The 13,995-nt window shown below is 40.4% G+C and overlaps 1 protein-coding gene across 3 annotated transcripts in view; it reads left to right on the top strand.

Moving 5' to 3' along the window:
• Vha100-2 (V-type ATPase subunit a family protein Vha100-2) overlaps positions 1–13,994 on the top strand; it is a 40,011-nt gene extending 26,017 nt beyond the window's left edge. For 2 of the 3 annotated variants that reach the window (XM_028321707.1, XM_028321708.1), the window contains exons 4-15: positions 1,094–1,254; positions 1,981–2,161; positions 2,595–2,771; positions 3,427–3,639; positions 4,911–5,061; positions 5,942–6,315; positions 8,906–9,015; positions 9,830–9,957; positions 10,646–10,872; positions 11,354–11,585; positions 12,095–12,266; positions 13,728–13,994. In XM_028321707.1, the coding sequence (XP_028177508.1) occupies positions 1,094–1,254; positions 1,981–2,161; positions 2,595–2,771; positions 3,427–3,639; positions 4,911–5,061; positions 5,942–6,315; positions 8,906–9,015; positions 9,830–9,957; positions 10,646–10,872; positions 11,354–11,585; positions 12,095–12,266; positions 13,728–13,824 (2,223 nt within the window). In that variant the 3' untranslated portion in view covers positions 13,825–13,994. Of the gene's footprint in view, positions 1–315; positions 417–1,093; positions 1,255–1,980; positions 2,162–2,594; positions 2,772–3,426; positions 3,640–4,910; positions 5,062–5,941; positions 6,316–8,905; positions 9,016–9,829; positions 9,958–10,645; positions 10,873–11,353; positions 11,586–12,094; positions 12,267–13,727 lie in introns of those variants that run through there. The other variant, XM_028321709.1, reaches the window with a different exon arrangement.
• Position 13,995: the final 1 nt, after the last annotated feature.

Genomic DNA, 13,995 nt, shown 5'->3' with positions numbered 1-13,995 from the left:
AGTGTAAGTTTAGAGGGGGGTGCCCGCTTTAGGCGGAGTGCCCGCTTTGGGCCAGTCTCCCCTAGAGCCTACATAGACCTTGAGGTGTATGGAATAGCGTATGTTTTTCTTTAACTGCTCGAGTTTTTGTTTTTGTCCGAATGGAAGGAGAAGACGCTACTTTTTGAGCCTTTTCCACATAGGACAAGGAGAAATGTTGGAGATCATCGACTTTAAGGTAAATGGGAATTTTTCTTCGACTACCCGAACAAAATGTTAGTCTTTTTCCCCGAATCAAGAAGAAGAGTTGCGTTTCTTCTGACGATGCGACGAAATGAAAAGAAAATACACAAAAGGTCCACAAAGACGGCGTTCACGTGCCCGCGGTCAAGGAGCCGCCTCGCGCGCCCAACCCCAGGGAGATTATCGACCTTGAGGTGAGAGGAATAAAGTATGATTTTCATTAATGTTTTTCAAGTCATTTTCTCAAGGCAAGGAGAAGAATCCGCCGCCTTTGGTCACACACACATGGGTAGGGAGAAGCTTAGCGCGCCCACCCTCAGGGAGATCCCCTGAAGTAAAAGGAAGATTTTCTTGAAACTACCTCAAGGAAGTAGTAGAAGCTTCGTCTCAAAGCGAGGAGTAGAGTCTAGCGGCGGCGTGGTTCGAACCCGCATTCCTTGGATCTCGAATCGACCAGAGGAGTGTGCGCGTCAAAAAATGACATTAAATGTATGAGGGATTGTACAGCGCCCCTAGCGGGAAACGTTCAAAAACTAAAATTTTCATACATTTTTTAAACGCGCTCAGTGAGCGCGTTTGGTGTAAACTTACACTCAGCCCATAGTCCGACACCTTCACCGTTGGGCTATTGTCGCCTTAGTATTCGCTAAGTGATGCTCACTCCTTACTTGATTCTCACCACTTCATATCCAGGTTCTAGCTCTACTCGCTTTTCAGTCATCGTCGGCAGTGGAACAAGTGGCTAATGCTGGCAGCAAAGAGAAAGCATTGAAAATTAATCTCGATAACGCTCGTCGAATTCGTCAAAGTCGTGCGCTTACACATCACATATTTCAAAAAGAAAAAGTTTAACCGTAACATAAATTTTCAGGCACATCTAGAGAAAACAGAGAACGAAATCCTCGAGCTGTCACACAACGCGGTGAACCTGAAACAGAACTACTTGGAGCTGACCGAGCTCAGACATGTGTTGGAGAAGACCGAAGCCTTCTTCCTCGCGCAGGAAGAAATCGGCATGGACTCTTTGACCAAGTAAGTTTTACGCCACTGTTAAGTACCTATAATGAATATTATCCTTGGATATTTTACGCTAACTTAGTCTCAAACTTTGGAAAGCTATGATGGAGTACTCTACTAGCTCCAATTGCAAGTGAATTTCAATAGCTATTACTTAAAAAGAAAAAAAGACGTAGAAAAAACTTAGAATTAAACTTTGGAAAGCTATGGAGTACTTCACTTGAAAGCTCCAATTGAAAGTGCATTCTATTAGCACTTATTTTAAAAAAAACTTAGGGAAGCATATTTATACTTTTCACTATGGATGCTAACAAAAGATATAAAACACACCATAGCCCAAGTTGAAAAAACACTATCTCCTCACTAAAATCCGTCTGTATTATAAAACGTAAACGACAATCAAAATTCGATTCAATCTTGATTATTTATTATGTCCTGTGATTGTTCTAAATATACGGCGTGTTTCAGATTAGACTTTCGATATTATACCCAAGTGTTATTTGTTAAACATCGATAAAAAAAACATAAAAAGGGGGTCCTGCTTTTATAAATTAATGTTTCTTAATTTCTAAGTGATTATTTTACTGACCATAATTTCTAAAAATCCGAATGGAAGCCACTTATAACCGACTTCAAAAAGAAGGAGGTTCTCAATTCGGTTGGTTTGTTTTCACCCGACTGCGCCAGATGGAGGGTTATTTTTTTAATTAAAATTTTCCTTAACATTTTTGTTGTTCCCAGGTCCCTGATCTCAGACGAGACAGGTCAACAGCAAGCGGCGCGCGGCCGGCTCGGCTTCGTGGCTGGTGTAGTCCAAAGGGAACGCGTGCCTGCCTTCGAGAGGATGTTGTGGCGTATCTCGCGGGGCAATGTGTTCTTGCGGCGAGCCGACCTGGACAAACCTTTGGAAGATCCTGCCACTGTAAGTTCTTGCAGCTTTTTCATACATTGCTTTGTGTTATCATAATTTAACACCACTACTTAAACTTATACAATCTATGTATACCTATTTAAATATAACTTAGAAAGAACACTATTTACTGAGAATTTCCGCCAGCATTGATGAAACAATATTGGCTCACAGCGTGACACATTTGACTATTTTACCTACCCAATGTCTCCGTACCCTAGTTCTGACCATTGAGAAAGCTAGCGAAATATCGTGAGTCAAATTCCCATCAGAGAATAAATTTCAGCTTTTAAAATCCAAATTACAGCTCAAAAATTTAACTGAACCGACAAGTTTCTTCTACACTACGTTACTCCGAGACACTATGTTAGTCTCGGATTTAACCGGCAAGATTTTACTCAGACACTGTCACTGATGTGCATTTTAAATGCAATGCATTTTCCAGGGCAACGAGATCTACAAGACAGTATTCGTGGCGTTCTTCCAAGGCGAGCAGCTGAAGTCCCGCATCAAGAAGGTGTGCGCTGGCTTCCACGCGTCGCTGTATCCTTGCCCGCCCTCCAACACCGAGCGACAGGACATGGTCAAGGGAGTTCGTACCAGGCTTGAAGACCTCAACATGGTGAGTCCAAGTCCTTAAAAGAGTATTTAAATTTAAGCGACTAGCAGTGCGAGGGTTGTGCGATAATTTCATACTACGACAGCGACAGTGGCGTTTTAATAATGTGTAGGCAGGTATCCACTGCTGTTACGCAAATAAAGACAAATATAAAACAAATCAAATCAAATTTATTTGTTTTGTATTGTCGCGCTTTTGACGTCCTAATATGAAAGCGGCATTCATACATACCTAAATGCGTAAGAGCGGTGAATCCTGACAAAAAACAAATGCCAGAGATTGGATACGCGTCCATGCTAGCAGATTTGTGTCTTATCGTTTCGAAAAGCACTTACTACAAGCCATTCTCAGGCATAGATATACCTCAGATAGCCAATCCATTAACTCCACCACAAAAACACTACAGGAGTATTTGGAATCCCATTCTCGCTAAAATTCTCATCTTTTACTCATTACTGTTGTTTAATCATCTTTTATTCCGCCGCTGTAAGTAAGAGAGATGGGTAGCTTTAAAGAACCAGCGTGCAGCGCTCAGATTCAAAGGCACAAAACGAGTTCACCTACATTTTTCATACCTCATTTTGGAAATCCAGTACCTCCAAATGAAGTTTCCGCCATTGTGTACAAAATATAATATTGACCATTTCTTTTTGTCCAGGTCCTGAACCAAACCCGCGACCACCGTCAACGCGTGCTAGTCAGCGTGGCCAAGGAACTGCCGAGCTGGTCCATCATGGTGCGCAAGATGAAGGCCATCTACCACACGCTCAACCTGTTCAATATGGACGTCACCAAGAAATGCTTGATCGGAGAATGCTGGGTGCCCACCGCTGACCTGCCTAATGTGCAGAAGGCTTTGGCCGATGGATCGGTAAGTTAATGAAATAAATATCTTTGGACAATTTTACACAGCGCCAGCTGTTAACGGATATACTACTTACTTTTTAAATACAAACATACACATATTATACATCCAGACCCGTCACAGAAATTAAAATTCATCATTTCAATTTCTGCCCGCCCGGGAATCGAACTCGGGACCTCTCGGCATAGTAGTCCGTTCTAAACCACTACACCAAACGGCCGACAAATTATTGTGGATATCAATGAACAATCCTTGAATTTTGTTCCGGCTCGAAGGACCATGACTCGTATTATGGTATACTGTAATTGGTTCTCGAATGTCATGAAACCTTAATTCCGGGAGACACATTTTACATTAACTAAAAGATATGCGAGTCTTTGACTAACAGAATTTCACATAAGTGGAGCAAGCAAATGTTGCAAGATAAATAGTATTAAAGGCCACTTGAACTTGCTACAAAACAATTATCGTCCTTGTCACGGACGCCAAACTGTCTCGCACTTAATCCTTTTGTTTTTAATACTCCATTGTTATCAACTAGTTTAACATTTCAAGCCGATGATTTACAATCGCCACTTGCAATGGAGCTTCGTATTTAACAAACAATAGACCCGATTATGAATATAATATGCAACTATATCTGAACGTAAAACTATAAAAAATTTCAATATTACATAAAATATGTGAAGCTACCTAGTGTATTTTTAGTATAATTAGCATTTTTCATCTTGTAACTTATCGCTTGGTGAAATCGTGACAGACCATTTAGAGTATACGAGTATCTCGTGATTTTATCTCACCTTGACTGTTTCATCAATAATGTTTCATAGGTATATCATTGGCTCTTTTAATAACGTGACAAATGAAAGACCTTCGAGAAAATGATAATACGTTATAGTTTCACTGCTACTAAACACGTGTTAATTATGACTTACAAACTTGATAATTACTTGCACTGAAGTCATTACTTATTCAATTTAAAAAAATTATCTTGTATTTTATTGTTACAATAATGAAATCAAATATGTCCATCAAACTTGCCCCCCTAGACAAAATTAGATTTTTGATCGAATAGAAAATCGAATCTGTCAAAATTCCATACAAGGCCTTTTGACCACTTTTCGACTGGTTTACGATTATAATGTGCTCTTTGTCTAGACCCACTGTAGGTAACCTCTAACGTAACGAGATACAACATTAATTTGAACCGTATTTCATCTGCATTAAGCTCTCAATAATGAACAAACAACCGACTAAAACCGTATCCAATATTTCAGAACGCATGCGGTAGCTCAATTCCTTCGTTCCTGAACTGCATCGAGACCGACGAGGAGCCGCCCACTTTCAACAGGACCAACCGCTTCACCAGAGGATTCCAGAACCTCATCGACTCGTACGGAGTCGCCTCCTACCGCGAATGCAACCCTGGTAAGTTGTAATACTCCTACACTATTATCCGACACATTTAAAAATACTTATAAGTAATTGATGTGTCGTACAAAATGAAATGGAGTTACATTGCTCGCTTAAATAATGGGTTTTGAAGCAGAATGTCCACTTCGTAAAATGAGCAGACTCAAAAATTGCACTTTGGAAAAGCACTCGTTTCTAAGATTCTAGTTTCTAGACACTTACATGGCAGATATGTACCATCCTAGACTGCATCTTACTTAACACCAGGTGTGATTGCGGTCAAATACCTGCCTTGTCTTGCATAAAAAAAGCGCTAAAAAGAATGCGCATTTTTGTACAACATACTTTGACTATGGAATTTGACTGGAATCGTACGGGCCAAAAATTCCAATAATCCTTACACTTTCATATGAATAAAAAACAGTTAAATATTATAATTTGCTACTTCTTTTAGCAATGTTCATTATAGTTACATAAATAGGAATCTATCCTCGGGTTACTATCGATATTGAACAATCGCCTAAATATTCTAAACACTTAACACTTAGGCCCAAAACAAACGATGAAACGCAACTGCAACGAAACTGCAACTTTCTGATGATTCTGATGAATGAAACTGAAACTGAAATTTTCAAACTGGTCGCGTCATGTGTGGTCTCTCAACGGACGCTATGGCAGAAACTTAGATGCAACTCATTCCATTTGCGATTACCTATAAATGGCTAAGCAGATACATAATTTAAGGTCCCATTATTTGTATTGTATTGCTGTTGGTTTTCCGAATAAAATAAAATAAAAAATAAAAATAAACTCAAAAGTAACTAGCAGTTGCAGTTTCGTTGCAGTTGCGTTTCACTGTCTGTTCTGGACCTAACCCAACTTATTTCCCTTCCAGCTCTATACACCACCATCACCTTCCCATTCCTCTTCGCGGTTATGTTCGGCGATCTGGGCCACGGCTTAATCATGGCCCTGTTCGGCGCGTGGATGGTCATCAAGGAGGTTTCCCTCGCCTCAAAGAAGTCCAACAACGAAATCTGGAACATATTCTTCGCCGGTCGCTACATCATTCTTCTCATGGGTTGCTTCTCAATGTACACCGGGATAGTATACAACGATATCTTCTCGAAATCCATGAACATCTTCGGCTCTGCGTGGTTCGTGCCTTACGATAACGATACGTTGATCCACAACGCCGCTCTCACCCTCGATCCGAAGGATTCGTACGTCAACCAGCCTTACTTCATCGGTATTGATCCTGTTTGGCAGGTAAATAAAGTTTTTAGTGTAAATGTGTATTTTAGACGATTATCACACTGCACCGCGCTTCGCCGCGGTCCGCGTGATTACATATAACGAATCCCGCGCGCAGACGCGTTGTCAGTGTGTTGTGCCGCGCGTTTTCTATACAAACTAAGGTACTTGCATACAATGGTTAATTCTGTCGTCCCGCGTACCGCGGCGGAGAGCGGTGCAGTGTGACAATCGCCTTTAGGTGGATTCGACCAAACAAGAGTAAATATTAATTTCAGAATAAATCGTCAGTTATTCGGCATTTTGACATATTTGCCATAATGAAACTGTCAATGTGCCAGTACCAGTAACCAGGAGTTATTCTCGTATAAGTTTGGTCGAATCAGGCCTTAGTATATTACTCGAGTAAAACTAGGTACTTAGTCTTCTTACGAAAGTAGGGTTTCTGATTTCTCGACTTATTTTTTTTCTCGAGTTTCGGGAATTCTCGAGGCCAAAGTCTCGAGTTTTCTCGGGTCTCGAGTCTTTTAATTAAAACTGTTGAAATCGGTTGAAATTTAATAAAAACACGGGTTTTTATTAATGTTATAATGTGTCTGGGTTATAATCAATAATACTGTAAAGTTTCTGTTGGGCACCGGGTGTGCCCGTTACTATACCTATATAATATATTTAATTGATTTGGAGATGTTCACTTTTTACTATATTGAAACACGTCTTTGACTAATGGTGTTTAATGAACAACTGCAGTAAAAAAGTAAAAAAACAAAGCGTCAAAATATAAAAAACATTCCAAAAGAAAAAATACAAAAAACGCATATAAAAAAGGTCTGTCGCCAACATGGCGCCCCGCGGTGTGAAGCAACCATAAAGCAGTCAGGCGACAGTCGGCAGCAGCACCAGCTTCCTGACGGGGCGACGTAATGTGCCTCCTTTCGTGGCAACGTCAGCGCATCTGACGACTCCCCTTGATCCAGGCCACACGGCGGTCACTCTGCCTCGGGGCCAGGTTCCTCTAGGAAGAGCTCCATCACCAATTAGGACAAGGTCGCCAACTTTCAGCTGAACCTTTGGCTGCGGGGGTATGCTGCGCCTTGGTACGAGTGTTGGAAGGTACTCATCAACCCATCGCTTCCAGAAATGGTCAGCTAACCTTAACCCTTTCTTCCACTGGGTGCGTCCCCAAAGGTCTGTGTCTGAAACAGGACGCAGGACTGGTTCATTCGTGGCTGTTCCAATAAGGAAATGGAATGGTGTTAGGGCCTGATCTTCGTGCGGCGCCACGGGAACATGAGTAAGTGGACGCGAATTGACCAACGCTTCTGCTTCCAGTAAAAGCGTGTGCAGCGTCTCCTCGCGGGGTGATCGTTCTTTTAGGGTTACCGATAGCGCAGTCTTGACGGACCTCACCAGCCGTTCCCACGCTCCTCCCATCGATGGAGTTATTGGTGGTATAAACTTCCATACGATTTTATTGCTAGCAGCGAAGTCGTATATTTCTGTTAGCTTGTTGTTAGTTCCAACAAAAGCAGTCCCATTATCGGAGTAGATGAGCGAGGGGGTACCTCTTCTAGCTATAAATCGCCTCAAAGCCATGATAGCTAATGTTATAATGTGTCTGGGTTATAATCAATAATACTGTAAAGTTTCAACAAAATCCGTTCAGTAGTTTTTGCGTGAAAGAGTAACAAACATCCAGACATCCACACAAACTTTCGCATTTATAATATTAGTAGGATAATTATAACTTAGTAATTAACTAAAGGAACAAAAGTCATAAAGTCGCGTGTACTTTAAGGATTAATAACCATAAATATCTGGAGCTCCAATTGAATCACTTGTTTTCCAAAGAACACAAGTCCAAATTAATTGAAAAATTACGATAATAAACCTACATTTACAAACAAAAAAAAACTTTTAAATAAATTTTTAAACTTAAAGATAACGACTTGAATAAACGTATTTACGAGTACCTAAACTAACAGATAGTTAACGAAAAAAAATTCAGTCTTTAAATCAGTCAGTTATACAAACATAATAAAATATAGCATACTCGTAGGTGAACATTATTAGTTTCGGTTAAGATCATTACTTGCAAATCAAATTAGTTAAAAAAAGGAAAGACTAGGCCAGTCTAAACGCAACGTTAACCTATTAAATAATTAAAAAACTTACTTTTGTCTAAGAAATAGGAGATAGAAATAGGCTTTCAAGAATATTAAAGCTTCAAAATCGAAACTCGAGAATTCTCGAGCTCCGGTAATTTTTTTCTCGTCTCGAATGAAGCCAAATTTCTCGAGTTTTCTCGAGTTCGAGAAAGCTCGAGCAGAAACCCTATACGAAAGCTAATCGTTCATGCTATTGATTCAATTCAAGAATCAAAGGTATCAAAGTTATACCAAATGCAATTTCAATTTTCTTCAATCAAATAGACACTAGTCTGTTAAAATGCGTCTTTCCCATAGCTTTTCTATGGCAATGAGGATTATGACGTCATCAGTTCGCGATTAATGAATTTCAAAGATGCTTAACATTTTATTTGCTTGATAATACTTTATGCCAGCGTAATCGTAATAACTAACTAAATATCACTGTTATTTTCCAGACTGCTGATAACAAGATCATCTTCCTGAACTCGTACAAAATGAAGCTGTCCATCATCTTTGGTGTCGTCCACATGATCTTCGGTGTCTGTATGAGCGTCGTCAACTACAAGTAATGTTATATCTATGTTTTATTTGCTTGTTTATTAGATAGACCGCCAACTATCAGATTAACAAAAATACAAAAGGAAAAGGTCAGAACTAAGGTTCTTATAATTCGCCGTTGGTCGGGGGAGGAGTGTACTTGAGTTATAGTTCTTGCAACTCAGGAAGGCGAGTGAGTTTTACTTGTCTGTGTACGTTAGCTCACTCGCCTTCGTGAATTGCAACAACTATAGTCTGGTCTGTGAGCACGTAGAATTTTGTCCAATGACCCCAAGCTACCCTCCTTATCGCTTGCGCGTAATTATATTGCTGTCGCGGCGCGAGCGATAAGGATGGGTAGCTTGGGGTCATTGGACAAAATTCTACGTGCTCACAGACCGGGCTTTAGGTAACTTAATAAAATTAAGCATACGCGTAAAACGGTGTCAATCCTTCACCTTGCCCTTGATGCGTTATAGAGATTGACATGGATATCGAAAATTTATAATAACCAGAAATTGTACTAGGTACCTACTAGTAAAAGTGGTCGTGGTGTGCACGATGCGTGCTTGCGTTTTATTTCGTTTATTTATTTATAAAGCCCGATCTCCGAGCACGTAGAATTTTGTTCAATGACCCCTAGCTACCCATCCTTATCGCTCGTGCGTAATTATGTTGCTGTCGCGCTCGCACACTCACTGCGGGCGCGCGTCGCACAGTCGCGACAGCAATATAATTACGCGCGAGCGATAAGGATGGGTAGCTTGGGGTCATTGGACGAAATTCTGCGTTCTCGGCGACCAGTCTATAGATGAAACTAACGTAAATCTGTTTGGTTCCAGCTTCTTCAAGCGCCGCTACTCCATCGTCCTGGAGTTCATTCCCCAGGTGGTGTTCCTGTGCCTACTGTTCTTGTACATGGTGTTCATGATGTTCTACAAATGGGTCGCCTACAGCACTTTTTCTGAGGGTAAGTAATTCTACGATAGTGCCGTGATTTAATCGATCAATATTAACAAGCCGAACTTTTTGCAGTTAATTTTCTTTATGTTCTCTCGTTTACGAGCCGTGTGGTGACGGCAGAGTAGAATACATTTGTCACCAACCCCTACTCTTCCCGCGGGTGTCGTAAGAGGCGACTTAGGGACTACACATCAAACAGAGAATGGGCAGCAGCGCTCTCTGAAAAACATCAATCTTTTAAACTGCGATCTCCAACCCGCCTGCCAAGCGTGGAGATTATGGCAAAACCCTCCACTATAGTGGAGGAGGCTCATAGTCCAGCAGTGGACTGTAAAGGGCTGTTGATGTTGTTCTCTCGTTTAAAATGACATCAAGTTTCCTGTACGGACATCAATAAAATTGTTAGCCAATAGAGTTCTCTAACTGGTAACGTAATAATCCTCTGTCATACAAAATTTATGGAAGAGTCGGGCTGTTTTGGCAGCTCATAACAAGTATGACCATGGCATAGTATAATAATAAGACCATGTTGTGCACTGTCCTATTATAACCTTTCTTCTTCTAAAACAACCGAAGGATTTGAACTTCAAATATAATAGACGTGAGCATCATCATTCTTCCAAATATATCGAGAATTCTAGATCATCAGCAGTCCGTATTATTCCGCCAACTTATACCCAGACATTTGTCTACAGACACAGCCTACAGCCAAGGCTGCGCGCCGTCCGTGCTGATCCTATTCATCAACATGATGCTATTCTCGAGCACCGAACCCGAGGCCGGCTGCAAGGAGTTCATGTTCGAGGGCCAGGGAACCATCCAGAGGGTCTTTGTGCTGGTAGCATTGTGCTGTATCCCGGTTATGTTGCTGGGCAAACCTTTGTACCTGCTGTCGGTTAGCAAGAAGAAAAACCATGCCAAAGTGAGTAGAAGTTTAGTCTTAGGAACTCGAAATTGATCGTGATACTGGGCCGACTCTCGGTTATTCTTTGCCCGCAGTATTCAAAAATAGGATTAGCTGTAATAAAACGGCTATTTTTACAGTTGGATACAACATAGATATGAAAACTGCCCATAAGTATCGATAAATAATCAGTATGTATATGTTTATATTTCTTAGAGACTTGGATACCGTCTCATATTTAATTTCGCGATCGCTTCATAGAACGTCTGTTGGGCACAAAATAAAGACAGTGAGTGACGCGATTTTGGAAAAATATCTTCTGAAAAATAATTACTTGATCAAGGTGGTTGAACGTAATTTTTCACGTGTACGCTACGCTCGATATAAAGATGCAGTGACGCGATTTCAATATATGTAAAATCTTTCTCAAATGTTACCTTAGAAGGGGGATGACCGTTTTCATTGACCACCTAACTACAATAACTGTTATATTCCTCAGCCGGAGCACTCCAACGGCACCGTAAACCAAGGCATCGAGATGCAGGAACAAACCGACATCGGCGACGGCCAGCCCAAGCCGGCTGAAGCGAAGCCCGCAGCGTCGCACGAAGACGAGCCATTCAGCGAGATCATGATCCACCAGGCCATTCATACCATCGAGTATGTGCTCAGTACCATCTCGCATACCGCCTCGTATCTGCGGCTGTGGGCGCTGTCGCTCGCTCACGCAGGTAAGAAGAACCACTTCTCTTAGATCTTGAAGTTTCGCTCAAGAACGTAGCTTTCGTAGCTCTGATGACCCTTTAGCTCAGATCACCGACTGAATGTCACAACTCGACATTTCCCAGTTTAGGTATAGACTAAAATGTCGCTCAAAGCTCTCGTAGCTCTGATAATCTTTTAACTCAGATCACTCAATGTCTACTTCTTCTCAATCAACCACCAGGGATCGGTCGCAATCTCTATGTAGTCTTGCAAAATGAAAAGTGAAGGGTCTTTGTTATGCAATGGGGAACCACGATAGTAACCAAACAAACAATCCACGAGGGTTTAGTCGGAAGTTCGGAACCAAAAAATCTTGCAGTTAAGCCAAAAATCGTGGCAAGTGTTCCACGAGTCCAATAATTTTGGGGAACTTAGCTAGATTCTGAAACCCTCGGAATTCTATACTCAATGCTGAAAATCTTATTCAGAGCTATTGTGACGACATAAAGTTAAAAATCCCTATTTATCCTTGCAGAGTTATCTGAGGTGCTGTGGAAAATGGTGCTGACCTTCGGGCTAAAAGACCACGGCTACGTGGGCGCCATCAAGCTGTACGTGGCGTTCTGCTTCTGGGCGCTGTTCACGCTGGCCATCCTCGTCATGATGGAAGGGCTCTCCGCCTTCCTGCACACGCTGCGTTTGCACTGGTCAGTTTATATTTATTTTTATGAATTCAACAAAATATTAATGAATTCAAAAAGAAAAGTGATATTCACCAAATTAACACTAGAAATAAAAATAAATTGGCTATACCCGCTTTTAGACTTAATAAAGTGTTTGCCACTTTTATGGGACAAGGTATCCATTTTTATAACAAAGTCCCTGATAAATATAAAGAGCTACCGTATAATAAATTTAAAGATATAGTTAAAGATCACATGCTTAAAAAAGCCTATTATACAACTCGAGATTTTCTTAATGATAAGTCATCCTGGGAGTAGGATTATGGTCCTCTCATGCTCGCACTAAAAATAATTAAAATGGAAAGTAATGTATAAACTAATAATAATTTCTCAAATGTTATAGTGTCATGCTTCTCAATCTGGACTGTTACTTAGCTTTATTATTAGTTTTTTTTTTTAAAGAGATAACTTGGAATTGTCATTCTCACTAAAATGTCTCTGGGGTGGTGGCGTAGTGAGGCGGGTCGTTACATTCCCTCTAATATGGTCGAGTGAAGCGATGGCTGGTTCACTCGTCATGTCTGTGAACAGGCGCTGCTTTCGGGGACTGGTCAATCCAAGTTATTCAAATTTATGTATGCGAGTCATTTCTACTAGTATCTTAATATGTAAGTCTAGATATTAGCACGTCACTACCTTGTTTAATATACCACGCAATCTTGTATACCCATTCTTATAAGATACACCATACAAGAATGCATGGTAAATTCAGTGAACTGCTCCTGAATCGAATGTACCTACTACTACTATTTATACTTATTTATATTAACCGGCAGACAGTGGTGACTGAGTTTGTTGCGGCGCTTCTTCTCAGCACTTGCCAAATGTTGGTCTCGAAGCGCTGGTAGGGTAAAAAGATTATGAGACATGTAGAGGCTCCTTAAGAGCAAAATGACGATTTGTAAGAACTATTTATTAGTCTAAACAAATAAAGAAATTTTGACTTTGACTTTGACTTTGACTATGGATAAGGTCTACTTGCATGGAAGTAGCAAGTGCCAGCATAATTATAAATACAAAACACTTTTTGCTCTTGATGATACGTAATGCCAGTCACAGACATGTATCAAGATAAGATTTTAAAGTAAAATTTAAGAGTAAAATACTATAACGACGATATTCAACGAAACTGGCGCCTAACGACGACGTGCGCTATCTTTGTATTATGGAAAATGCAAAAAGCAAAACGGTTCAAAAACATTTATACAAACTTGTTGACAAACGTCATCTTACCACGAGTTTGTACATACTTTTTTTTTCTTTTATGATATGCCCGGCCCGGCTTTCAATAGTGATATGAAGATATTTATGTATCCAAAAGGGCTGTGTCTGTGTTTTAACAGACTCTATTCTCCTATTTTCAGTGTCACAAATTAAGTTAAAAAATGTAATTCATGTTGTTAATTTATATCTTTTTATCTCCAGGGTGGAGTTCATGAGCAAGTTCTACTCGGGTCTGGGCTACATCTTCCAGCCTTTCTGCTTCAAGACGATCCTCGACCAGGAGGACAAAGAAGAATAAATTAGTTCATAAAATAACATACCAAGTAGTTTAGTTGACAGTATTGAAATGAAATAATGTAAAAGCGCCTAGCGCGCGACGTCACAAATCGAGAAAGAGTTGAATAGAAATTATATTTATGCATGTTTATTCAGTTGTTTTATTGATAAAAATAAACTTATTACATAGTTT

The sequence above is a fragment of the Ostrinia furnacalis genome, unplaced genomic scaffold, assembly GCF_004193835.3.
Source record: "Ostrinia furnacalis isolate ACB-3 unplaced genomic scaffold, ASM419383v2 OfSCF7560, whole genome shotgun sequence".
Taxonomy (NCBI): Eukaryota; Metazoa; Arthropoda; class Insecta; order Lepidoptera; family Crambidae; genus Ostrinia; species Ostrinia furnacalis.
Note: the sequence above shows the minus strand (reverse complement) of the source record. Positions and strands in the feature narration are given on the sequence as shown.